Consider the following 13509-nt stretch of genomic DNA (forward strand, 5'->3'; position numbering starts at 1 on the left):
GTGCCCACACTTGATGTTAAACAAAATTCAAGAAGAAGTCTTTTCTGACAAAGCAGAGAAACCTGAGACATTGCCCCGGACTCCGCCCACATCGGTGTACAGTTGACCCCAGATTAACCTCCCAGGTAAATATAATCCTCCTCTGTATCATCTCTCACTCCTCATACCGGCCTATGAACACACGGGGATGCCAAGGTCTGGCGACAGTCGGCAGCCAATGAAAGACGAGTGTGAGTTTTTCTTTTCCTGTCCTGCATGGAAATAGAAGAAAACAGTCCCAGCATGCAGGTTGCTATCAGCGCATCTGCTGTCCCTTCCAGACTCCTCTCTCTCTCTCTCTCTCACACACACACACACTTTGACTCATCGAGGCCTGCGAGGTCTCACACACCAAAGTTTCTGTCTGTCTTTATCTGTCACTGTCTGTCTCTGTTTCTAGATACAAATCACAACCACTCATGCAAAGACAAAAAAAAAAAAAAAAGGTCCAGCTCGGTTCCAGTTCATCTCCTGGACAAGTGTGAACAAAATGTCAACAGTTTCCAGTCCACCCACATTCACACACACCTCTCACCGGAGCAGGCGAGAGGCCAAAAGGTCAACAGTTGACAACAGGCGATGCTCTGCAATCGATCGTCCTATTGAACAGTGTGAAGACCCTCAGCTCAGGTTGAAATGACACACACACACACACACTCATACACACACAAGTGTTAAAGTGATGAACTGCTCCAGTAATGTGCTTTTTTATTAAGTGACGGACTTTCCTTGAATGGAGCTGCAGAAATCCTTGTATGTATCTCTTTAATTTTTCAACCTTGGCTCCTAATTTTAACACTTTGACATTTTAGAGGCTTTAATGAAATGCTGATAAAAGAAAATTATCAATTTCAAAGATTTACGACATTGTTTATCAGTCACTAGTGTCCCTAAAAGCATGCTGGTTGAACTCTGTGTTCACCTAAAATCCTCTCAAAGCACTCCAAGAATTTGAATCTCTAAAAATCAGAAAGGTGTGTCAAACAAAGACAAACTGTTTGACTATTAGATTATATCATCAACTTATAATCACTGAAACCTTCTCTAAGGTAGAGGTGGATCTGGGTTCTTGCTCCTTTGTGCAGCTCAGACGAGGCCGTGATAAAAACACTTTGGTATCAACGTATTTGGCTTTTTTTGTTTATCTGAAGAGGAAAAAACAAAATTATTCGGCAAATAAATTTAGACAAAGTGTAGAAGGAGAGTCTGAGAACAAATAACTAATTTGGATTATCATTAACTAATAATAAAATGTTTAGTGCTTGTCTTTAAATGTCTGGCATATCGAAGAAGGTTGATAATCACAGTGCGTTCAAGATTATTTAGGATTTAGATCAGTGATCATTTGAAGATACCTGTTAATTCAAGGTGTGTTTAACACATTGGAAACATAGTAAACTAAAGTAAGCAGATGTGTGTGTTTGCAATAAACTAACATGGCTGCACCATTAAAATAATTTAAATTTAAAACTAAAATCAATAAAAACACATGTACAAATGAAGTGTGAATATTATGAAAGGACAAAAAAAATTTAATTTTAAATTATTAAAATGTGGTTTTAGGTTGTTTACTTTTCTAAATATGGATGTTTTTCTTTGTTGTAAAGTTTCAGCTCTTGAGAGTTTGATGATGCAAATAAATGAAATTTAAATCGATCCAAAAGCAAAATAATTACAGTATTAATTACCTTGCATTTTGGGAAATATTCTCGTTTCCTGAAACAATACACTTCCAAATTTAACCCCCCACCCCCACCCCCCAAAAAATAAATCTACCAGCAGCTGAAGCCTGTAACAAAGGTAAATTAAAGCGAGGCTCCTCTTTCATCCAGTTGACTAAAACAACACAGATTTACATCATTTTATGTCGTGTTTGATGACAAATAGGCGGCACGAGATTTAAATACTGAATGTAAGACATCGTTTGCTGCACAAACAGCTGCAGGAAATCGCGATGAGAACAAAATAATTTGCCTGTTGATTACGGGTGGTTGATGCGGTTAAAAACTATTTGTATTACAAGATGCTTTGTTCTCTTCAAACAAGTCGAGACGCCGTTTCACCTGCAGCTTTATGTCGCAGCTACAGCAGGTAAACAATCCTTTAAATGTTAGATTCGGTCTTATTTTTCTGCAGAAACAAAACACACCTCCTCCTCCTCCTCAGTGTAAATCATACGTCTTTCACATTAGCGCAGGATTAAATATACTTCAGCCATAACTTCTCTCATCCCCGTTTTATTCGCTCTGTATCTCCAAAATCTTCCGAAGCGAGAAATTGGTCATTATAAAAATGTTTTTCTGCTTTTTATTATGATGTTACAGTGTAATTATTGAGCCAGTGTCCTGACTGCTGTAGAAAAACACCTCCTGCATGTGTGTGTGACACGTCGGCTGCAGCTTCACATCCTCAGAGGAAACATTAAATAACGGAGCTCTGCGCTTTTGTCAGAAACGTTTCCACCGCTCAGCCGCTGTTTGAAGGTGAGCAGCTGTCTCATGACGGACCTGTGGCTCTGTCTCCCTCTCTCTCTCTGTCTCCCTCTCTTCAACCATCCCACAAGATTTTTGGTCGCAAATGTTTGTTTGATGCAAATCCGAACAAATCCGCCGCTGTTGGTGGACACTCGCTGCGCTGTTTGCGCGTCTTGGCGCAAACATGTTTAATGTCCTGGTCGGCAGATATTTATTCAGCTGCTGCGGGCCTCATTTACATAAAGAGAGACAGAGAGAGGGGACAGGCTGCAGCTGAAACAGGCTCTGCACAGGCACACAGAGGCCTACAGTGGGGATCGATCAGGCTGATAATTCTGATCAGGTTGATTAGATTTGGGACAGTGGTGCGCAACATTTTTAGGCTCGTGACAATTTAAAATGCAGCAAATCAGTTGTGATCTTGAGATTTTCTCTCTGATAATGTTTCATTTTGATTTTTAGAGGCCTGAGTGGGTAAAATTATCTGAAATAGCCTATCAATAGAATATCACAGGCTGTAAAACCTCTCACATTGTTTAGTTTGGATGGTTTTTAGATGCACAAAGAAGTAAAACTCATATCTATAAAAAAAAAAAAAAGAGCAAAACCTCGCAAAAAATTAATTGTATGTTTCTTTTCTGTCTCTCAGATAAACTTTAACTTGTGACAACCTGCGACCCCTCCTCAGAAGTTTAGATCTGTCAGCAAAGAGTGAGTTTTACCCTCTCAGATTATTCATTTATTAATATTTTTAGAGGCATAAGTAAGTAAAACTGCCTCATATTTAACATGTAAAAAGCTGTGAGTAATATGTTTCCTCATCCTGAAACGAGCTGAAATGAATAGCTTATTAATCGATTAGTCAGAGAGAAAATTAACCAGCAACTATTTTTAATAATTGACTATTGGCTGCTTTTTTGCTTTATTTAAAAAAAATAGTGGATATTTTGGTGGGTTAGACGACGGTGTGGGAAACAGACAAAAAGACAAAACAATAATCAAGAAACTAATAATCAATCATAGTGATTAATCTGATGGTTAGGTTAGCTGCAGCCCTCATTAGAGACACTTAATGGGTTAATTTCTGTTCAATCTTCGCAGTCAGATAAAAAAGCTCCCGTTTGTCTTAATTAAAACAACAGCGTTTCTCTTTTGGGGGGTAATTTCTTTGCACAAGGACGGTTGTTTTGATCGGGGCCATTAATTTGCATGAAATCTGTTTCTGCTGCTCTCAGTGCGGCCTTCACGGCTCAAAACACGCTCGTCCAAAACAACCTTGCCAGAGAACTGACGCGATATTTTCTTTAACTCCCCCTCATCCTCTTCCTCCTCCTCCTCCTCCTCCTCCTCTTTTATAATGCGTTTATGCCTGCGAGCACTAGACACACACACACACACACACACACACACTCACTCACTTACATCTGACCCCCTAACCTGGCCCCACCTACGTAATTACCGCATCAGAGGCGGTGAAATTCCTGCAGGTTATTTTGGAGAAACCAACTCAGGGCGCAGGAGTAATTATCACGCCATTACAGCGCTGCATTCAATTACGCCTCGATCAAATGTCTCGCGGCTCAATATTTAGGGCTTTTTAACGCCGCAGTTTAAAAAGACACTTGGTCTCCCTAAAGCGAGGGGAGATGTTAGTGTTTCAATTTAAGTCAGAGACAGAGAGGATTAAAACTGGCTGCTCTCTAAAATGGAAATGCGGGGCCTACACGCGTTCATGGCTTGTATTAATTATGGCCTAATTTGCATTTACCCCGTTATAATTAGGAAATAAACAAAATCAACAAGCTTTTAAATAAAAGTGTGACTAATTCAAATGAGAGAAAACAGCAATCTTGAGTTTGTAATTTGCTGCTGTACATGCATCTAAAGAATAAATAAATAAAAAGTTGACTCCCTGTTGGGAACCAAAGACAGAATCCACTGTGGAAAATAAATATGACTTAACGGATCTTTATTGGATGAACATGTATGTAAGGGTGGTTCGCCTTAAAGATACATTCAACATCTTACTGTCATTTTGGAGCTATAAATCCACATTTTTCCTCTCCAAAAAATAAAAAAAAATGCTCTGACTCCATTATCAAGCCAAGTGCTGCGGTTCAAACATGTCCAATATCACGACAATGCCCAAGAGAGGAGGTCTGGTTTGAAAATGTATAGAGGTTAGAATAATAATATCCGGAAAACAAACTGTAACCTGGACGAACGCCCATAGTTCTGCATCTATATTTTAGATTTTTCCCTCCAAGACATTTCAAATTGCCAAAACATTTTTAAAACAACGTATATAAAAGCTGAACTTTATGGCCAATTTGTTCTCTTTGGAATATTTGGAAAGATTTACATACAGGTTTTTCTTTTTTTTTTTTAAACTCCCAAAGTGGTAATAAACAATTTCAAATTCGGAAAAAAAAACACAAACTAAACATGGTCACTGTAACTGACCCAAATACATATTTACATATTTCAGCTCCTCGGCGCAGCTGACTAAAAATCTCTGTCATCCTAAAATAACAAATTTCAGAAATAAAAACTATACAGGATTTGATTGGGTTTGGAGGTAAAGAGGGGCACTGCAGGCAGTTCCTGTTGGTGCACCAGAGGGGAAAATATTCCTCCCATCCAGAGAGCCAGAGAGCTGGTGGTCAAAGGAGTTTGGTTGAAATGACTTTTTTTTTTTTTAGTTTTGAAAAACAGTTTGGTTTTCTTAAGGTCATCCAAGAATGAGCGTCTTAAAAACCCCATTCTTCATCGTCAGGAAACTGCTCCTGATGTTTTCTCTTCATACGTGAGGGACTGTTTCTTTTTTTTTTTTTTAAAGACGTGGAGGACGAGAGGGAGGAAAAACAAAGTCCGATTGTTGAGCATTCCTGCTGCTATCTTGTTATCTTATGGTTCATAAACTCTTTTTGTCTTTAAAAACAAGCAATATGCTAATCTGGAAAATAAAAGAAGAAGAGGGAGCTGACGAGCAGGGAGGGAAGAAGGGGGGAAAAGCCTGATCACAAGACTTGGAACCTCCAGGAGGCCTGGTCTTTGTAGTCCAAGCAGTCTGTGGTGTTAAAGTTGAGCTTCCACGAGGAGGCTGCAGTCTGCTCTTTGTAATCCAGGCAGTCGGAGGAGTTGAAGGCCAGGCTGGAGCCGCCATAGGCCTGGTGGTGGTGGTGGTGATGGTGGTGGCCTGATGACTGGCTGATGTGGTGGTGCGGGTGGCCTGACATGGAGGAGGCCGTCATGGGGCTGAGCTGGTGGGGGTGGTGGTGGGAGTGCATGGGGGCCAGGTAAGAGCCGCAGTCCACGCCGCTGAAGTAAGAGCTGGATGGGGTGGGGTAGCCCTGGCCGTAGCCCGGCGTCTGGTTGTAGGACATGGGGTAGGATGTGGCGGCGGCGGCGGAGCCTGACATTGAACGCTGCATACAGGAGGCATTAGAAGGGGGTCCTGGCTCGGGGAGCGGGGCCACTGCAGGAGCAGGAGCGTTTCCAGGGGAGATAGCGGGGCTCCAGATGGAGGAGACGGTGCTGATGGAGGTAGAGGTGCTGCTAAGCGCCGCCGGGCCCGTGTGATTGGTGGAGGAGGATGAAGATGAGGACGAGCCCGTGCTGGAGACAGCAGGAGGCGTGAACTGGCCGCTGCTCTCAGAGCCGGTGCTCTCCCTGGCCGGAGAAGACTTCTTCTTGGGCGGCCTGGCTTTGGCACTGCTGCCGCTCTGCTGCTGCTGGCGACACTTGGCCCTCCGGTTCTTGAACCACACCTACAAGCGAGAACAGCAGCCAGGAGTTAGCAACCATACACACAAACAACCTCAGCATTTCATAAGAAAAAAAAGATACTCCCAGGCCATGCTGGGAGTACATTATGGAGGAAAATTGGGGGTTATTAGCCATCAAGGTTCATTTCCACTGCGGCCCCTTGGCTCGGACCAGCCAGGGGTCTAATTTCATACCTGGTAGACGGCTCTAAGATAACAGGCTATTGGGTTTCAGCACACAGTAGGGTAACTCTAGAGCACCGAGAGGGTAGGATCATGTAGAGCATTTTGTTTCACACACACATTCTGAGAATAACTCAAATTGTGTGAGAGCGAGAGGCCTTGGTTTTCCCCTAATGCCTTTCAAGAGTAGTATTTGTTCAACATGGTCGTACACCAGTGAGTTGTTTGTGGAGTATTTGCTGGCATGCTCCCAACCTCTTCATTATAGATCCCATATTTCAGATCAAATTACACAGACTTGAGCTCGGTTGCATCAAATCATAATGAGAAACTGGTTCAGCTGAAAAGTAAGCTTTCCTGATCGGAAATGTAGTTTTGTTTACATCCGTGTATACAAACTGATTTATCTACCTGCATGAGATGAAGTGGTGAAGGTGAGCTAAAACAGAAACAGGTGGGTAAGAGCGGATTGTAGAAATAACCACAACCATTGAACGCACCAAACACGTTAAACTGCCCCTGCTCACTGGTTAGTAACACGTTACAGTTACTTCACCAGTAACTAAACAGCTAATAAACCAGTGTGTATCATAATAATACCAGCTATAATCCCACTATTATTGATCAATATTAATCCATACGACCGCTATTATCGCCTTTAAAAAGAGGCTTAAATCACTGAACTCAACGAACTGTAATCTATCAGGCCTAAAAATATTCTTAATATTTTCCTTAGATGTTAATTATATAATCCTCCTGTTAAAGCACACAACAAAGTAGGTTTTTAGTCATATTTACGGGCATAAATACCAGGAAAAATATTTATTTTACCGGTAGCATAATTGGATTTGTCGACGATATTAGGACGCCACGTCATTAATAGCAAGCTAGCTAACAGTTAGCTAACGTTAAACTTTAATTAGCATCAACCGGAAATGGCAACAGCAACGGTCCGTTTCTAAAATAATAACGAAAAATTAATTGCTGTAAAGAAAACAATGTTCTAATTACAAAGAGTGTCGAGAAATTAAATAATTTTGAACTAGCACACTTTTTAAATAAATAAATAATTTTGATTAGCCGAAGTGTAACAGCAGCTCCTAGCTAAAAAAGCTAACTAGCTAAACGTTAACGTCAGTTTAAATTTAACCGTTGAAATCCTCCTTTGACCGTTTAACGTTTACAGGCCTTAACGTTTAAGTTGCTGGTATTAAGTTTTACGTGTTATAATAGAATATAATAGTAAAAATGTGTCTTTGTATGAAAGATGTAACCGTTTAATATTAGTTAATAACATAATTAATCGTCGTATTAAGTTCATATATAGGCTATGCAGAGTTAACCGTTGGTCCTGTCAGGTATGTGTGTGTGCTTTGGGACGTTGCCACTGTTTTACCTAACACACACACAGCGTGTATAAATACAGAGTTGAACATGTTTCATGTCTCACCTGGACTCTGGACTCCGGCAGGTTGATCTTCAGTGCCACCTCCTCCCGCATGAAAATATCCGGGTACCGGGTTTTGGCGAACAGAGCCTCCAGGACGTCGAGCTGAGAGCGGGTGAAGGTGGTCCGCTCCCGACGCTGCTTCCTGGGAGTCGCTGCAGAGGAGACACCCGACACACACACACACACACACACACACACACACAGGAGGAGGAGAAAACACCGGAGAAATGTTAAATAATATAATTTTACAGACAGTATATAGCGATATCCTTACTTAAACATGATGTCCATATTTTTTTTTTAAATATTAAAAGTTTTGCTGTGTGATTTTTATTGTTATGGTTATTATTAAAGTGAAAAAAAAGTTTGATTCTGATGCTGTTTTCTACTGTGGAGAAATAAAGACGATTTAACTTCAACCAATCTTTATTTTTATATTGATAAAAATCATCAGTGTTTAATTGAAGGCCTATTAAATGTTTCCTTTTATGCCTATTAGATTAAAAAGTCGGTTACTGTTCCTTGCTGACAGAAGAAGATAAAGGCAGTTCATATTACTTTACACCATCTGAATGTGTAGCCTATTATTTCCTTTATAATGCCTATTCATGATACACATCTTACATCATACTTACACTGGTCAAATTGGTATAAAAATATATATTTTACACACACTTTTGAAACTCTTATTTATCCATGAAGGCCCCCAAACACACATTATTACCAGCTAAAAACATCTTTACTGACTTGTAAATATTTTGGTAATTTTCCATTATTGTCTGGAGGTCTTATAGTTGACTGGGTGCATTCATGTTTAAAAGTGTTTGTGAGTAGGCTGTGTGTGTGTGTGTGTGTGTGTGTGTTGGTCTCCTACCTGGGTAGCCCACTGAGGGGTGCAGCAGGTCCATGGCAGCGCCGCTGAGCCCCAGGCCGTTGACGCCGTAGGGGGGCTGTTTGAGGTAGGACATCATGCTACAGGCGGTCACAGCTCCACCCAGCTCAGACCAGTGGTTCGGTTTCCCCCGATGCTGCAGCTTGACGGGACAGGGGGCCGATCCAAGTCACTGCGCACATGCAGGAGGAAATATTAGGAAGCTTATAGAGGAAGAAAAACAGGCTTTGGTGAGGGCCTAATTCATCCTAAACGCACGGAGAATATTTAGAAAAGACTCTTTTTTGGCACCAACATTTAAGATAAAACTCCTCAATGTAAGTTCACAATGACACGTGCGCATTTCAGTCTTTTCTATTGTTTGATGTTCAGCTGTTATAAATCTCGCTCCATTCTCACTTTTCCAAACGAATCAAACTGGGACATTACGCATGAAAACGCCAACAAATACAGAAGCATAAAGTTACTAAAATCCCTTTAGTTATTATTTAGTAGCAGCAGGATATGAAAGCGCGAATTACTGGACGATAAACTGGTCATTTAGAGGCAGAGACGAACATTAAATCCCTTCAGGAATATTGGATTTTTGTTGAGGGGATAACCGGGGTCAAACGGCTCCAACTCACGACCCCAGCGGAGCAAAATAAAACCTGACGGTACACAGCTTTTCATCCACAAACCACACTGCAGTCACGTCTTGAATCTTTTTTAAACGTGAACTAAAATCTAATAAGACGACAAAGAAAGTTAGAGTAAAAATATGCAAGTTATTAGTAAGGATGATCCTGTGTTTGTCTCAATACATTTCTGATTTTTTCCCTCGTGTGTGTGAGCACACATTGCATGAATGTTGATCTGCACGTTTATTTTTAAAATGACCATCACCTCCTACCTGCAGAATATTTAGGCTCTTCTTTTTAATCCTACATTTTCTCCATTTGTCATGTTGTTAAAATACCGCGAGCTTTGCTATTTTTACTTTAGAAGATGATCTAAATTCTCCTTTAAAACAAAGCAAACAGAACTCAATAATTCAACCAAAATAATCTGTTGTCCTCTATGATGTCATGCAGTTTTACGCAGCCAATAATGAGTGTGACACTGGATTCACTTTTTTTTTTCAAAACTTTAGTCACTTCTAAAGTCAAAAAGCAAAACGCTGCAAGAAGATTTTCAATAATAAATCTAATTTCCAATTTTAAAAAAGTCAAATTTTCCTTTTATTATTATTGTCACTTATTTCCCTACAGTTGTGTCTGAATTATTTTCATTGCAAGAAAAATAAAGTTTAAAGTGTAAACTCGCTTCCTGACTTTAATATGAGTGTGTTCGGTGTGTGTGTGAAGGCCTGCACTGACACTACACACACTCACTCACTCACACAGTCACAGTTGTATAAAGCTGGATTATGGATGTGGTTTGATAATCTATAAAAATCACAGCTGTGGTTGTCTCAAGTCTTTCTGTACTCGCTCATTCTGTTTGTTTCGGGTCGTCAGACTTTGTGTGTATTTTGACCACAGCGAGGCTCCTGTGGATCTGAAATCAACTGAACCCACAGGGGAATAAAAATACATCAAAATAATCCGTTTTGGTATGAGGGTAAATTTATATTTATATTTACAGAGAAACATCTGAGGAGTCTGATATATTTGTGAAAAGATAAGTGACCTCGCTTTTATGTTAAGGCTCAGGGGTAAAGACCCAAACTTAAAAAAAAAAGTCAAATTATTTCCTCACCTTTTGGTTTTCTCCAGATTAAAACACTCACGGTAAAATTATATTTTCTATAAAGCATAATTATGATTTGTTGACCCTTTCTGTGGTTTTAAAACTGTTTATTTACAGGCCACGTCATTTGCTTTTTGGTTGTTTGTTTCTCTCAGTAAACACGACTGAATTAAAGACAGCATTTAGGGGAAAATAAACATCTCAAAATATATTAATCCACTAATTCATCAACTCCTTACACATTAAAATAACCTGCATTTACATTTAGACAACACTGATAATCTTGCAGGAGGTTTGAAAGCATGAAATCTATTTTTAAAGCTGATTTTAAAGTTTGATTTTCACCTCTATAAGTGCGGAATTATCTCACCCATAAAAACAGCCTGATGTTAAAATGGTGTGAATTAAATTAGAGTCTCTGCAGAGGAGATTATTTTAACAATGAGCTCCTGACTGACCAAAACCAAACCTGAACTAACCAAACGTGTATTCCAGCGGCTCCTTGCAGCGCGTTCTGCAGCCCTGCCAGGCCGGAGAGTGAAAAGGCGAGATCTCGGTGCAAATGAACTCAATTAGAATTTAGATTAGACCTCCGGGGAGAGAGCGTTTCAGAAGGGCTCTTATCAGCAAAATAAATTAACAAAAACCAAAACACGCCTCTCCAATTATCTACTAAGTGGTTCAAACGCTTTAATGGCCAATTGCTCTCAAATAAAAAAAACTCGCAGGAACGAACAGGAATAGAAATATGAAAATTATCTACTCCGGAGGAAGTTGACTCAATTTATCCAGTTCAGGTCGGAGTCCTCCACGGTGAGGATTAATTGATATATCCGCTAAAAAAAAAATTCCTGCAAACGTGCAGCGGTGCAAATTGAAATCACGCGGTCCACATGTCACAGTTAAAGGTGAAAACCCGCTCCTGAAATGTCTAAAAAAGTGACTTTCTGTCGCTTCCACACTTTAGCTGCCTCTGTTAACGCTGCACAGTTTGTTCCTGTGCGTAAAAACGCGCACAAACTCGACATTAATCGACTTTGAATGTGTAAAACTGAAGAAACTTTACCTTGTTTTTCTCCTCTTCCCTTCTCCCGAGCTGTCGGGTCACAGGAGGCGAGCAGCAGTGAAATTATCCAGCAGTAGGAAGTCTGCAGGGTACAAAACTCAAACAGCGGCAGACTTGCTCAGAAACAAACAACAGTGTGCAAACCGGGCAGCATCACGGACACAAAAAAACACGCAGTTATCAGCGCGCGGGCGTCACCAACGCGTCCTCGGTGCGGTTCCGCGTGTTTTTGCAGCCAAATAAATCAAACTCATTTGCTTTCAGGGGGCTTGTCGTTGTCTGTCAGAGTGTTAAGGTGATTTCTAATGGAGACGGATGGAGATTGATCACCTTCTCTCCGCCCTGCGCCTCTATGAGCGGAGGACACCTGCGGATCCGCCTCCTGCAGCCAATGGGAGCGCGTTCCCGGGCTGACGGACGGCGGGGGCGGCCTATGGGCGCACAGAGGCAGCCGGGAGAGCCCACTCCCACTTCACCCCCACCTCCCTCCTTCCTCCCGGTCCCGGTCCCGAGACCAGACGAACCAAAGAGAGGTTTTTAAAAAGATGGAAATGTTTCACAGGCCTGCAGGAGAAACAGAGTGTAGAGCTGAGAGTGCGTAAAAGACGAATTTAGCGGTTATTCACATTTTACGCGAATAGTTTCTTATTTTGTAATTTGCACGGAGCTCAGTGGAGGAAACACTGGAGGTATCCTGTCAAATATAAAATAAAATCTGCACTTTTCCTCCATTAAAAAACATTTTCCTCTAAATAATCAGACAGTTTTTAGCATCCTTGAATCACACGGTGTCTTATTCTCAAATACATTTTTTTTTGTTAAATTAAATAAAAATTATGAATTTCAAATGTTTCCAGAGATGGAAAATGTTTTTTGTGAGGCTTAAAATGTTTGACAGGGTGTTTAGTTTGACAGAAAGCCGCATTTTCACCACAAAACACATTTCCGACAGGCCCGGAAGCCTCAGCTGCTTTTTAAAATTATTAATACTTTTATTATTACCGTTAATTCCTCTGTGATATTTCTCACCCTCCAAAAACTGAACGTGAGAAATAACAAAAAAGGAGGAAAGAAGTTAAATTTATCCATTTTGATTTTATTGTGATACACCCCCTCCTCTCCCTCTCCACACACACACACACCAGTCCTCATGAATATTAATGAGGTCTAATCCCCATTTAGAATTACATTTGAGGATGGTTGACGTAAAGTTTAATAGGGATAGACCTCAAACTCACTGCGGAGGAAAAAGAAGAATCCGCAGAAGAAGAAAAATCAGCACCAAAAAGCTGCGGTCACTGAATCAAATCCTGCACTTTATATGTCGGTGTTTTTTAATGTGTTTTTAACCCATCACACACAAAAACAAACAGTATTTTCTCTGCTGTGTTTTTTAGCCCGGGTGTCAGTGAGGGTCGCGGGGATGCAGCAGCTCAGCTCGGGCTATCCTTTTGTGGATCTCTGCAACTTCTGTAAACGAGGGCCCGAGCTGAAAGCGAGCTAATGTTCAGAGAGAAGCTGCAGGGATGGAAATTACATTTTTACGTGCGTGTGTGTGTGAGGAGGAGGAGGAGGAGGAGGAGTATCAAAGTGGAGGCCTTAAAAGACTTAAAAGTCATCGACGAGAGCACTTTGACAGAGAAACTTAGACATCAATGGTCAAAAAAAAAAAGAGGAACAAAGTGATGTTGGAGGTTGTGTGCGGAGGCCTGTAGTGATGCAGGCAGGAGCACAGTGGAGGGAAAGGGCGCATGAACGCACCTCAGCAAACACGAATAAAGTCCATGTTTTTACGCACGTTCAAATGTATGAATGAGGTGTTGATATGAGGAGAGGAGATGCACGGAGAGGAGATGCGACATGATTTTTGGGGAGGGGGGTTAATTGATTTGGGTTTGTGTTGCCCG

The 13509-nt window shown here is 40.9% G+C and overlaps 1 protein-coding gene across 1 annotated transcript; it reads right to left on the reverse strand.

Moving 5' to 3' along the window:
* Window positions 1-3222: 3222 nt before the first annotated feature.
* On the reverse strand, window positions 3223-12160 carry otx1 (orthodenticle homeobox 1). The gene is made up of 4 exons (XM_049600820.1): window positions 11603-12160; window positions 8788-8977; window positions 7914-8065; window positions 3223-6283 (listed from the first exon to the last, which is right to left on the reverse strand). The coding sequence occupies exons 2-4, from the start codon at window positions 8882-8884 to the stop codon at window positions 5534-5536; spliced, it is 999 nt and encodes a 332-aa protein (XP_049456777.1). The 5' UTR covers window positions 8885-8977; window positions 11603-12160; the 3' UTR covers window positions 3223-5533.
* Window positions 12161-13509: the final 1349 nt, after the last annotated feature.

Source organism: Epinephelus fuscoguttatus, linkage group LG16, assembly GCF_011397635.1.
Source record: "Epinephelus fuscoguttatus linkage group LG16, E.fuscoguttatus.final_Chr_v1".
NCBI lineage: Eukaryota > Metazoa > Chordata > Actinopteri > Perciformes > Serranidae > Epinephelus > Epinephelus fuscoguttatus.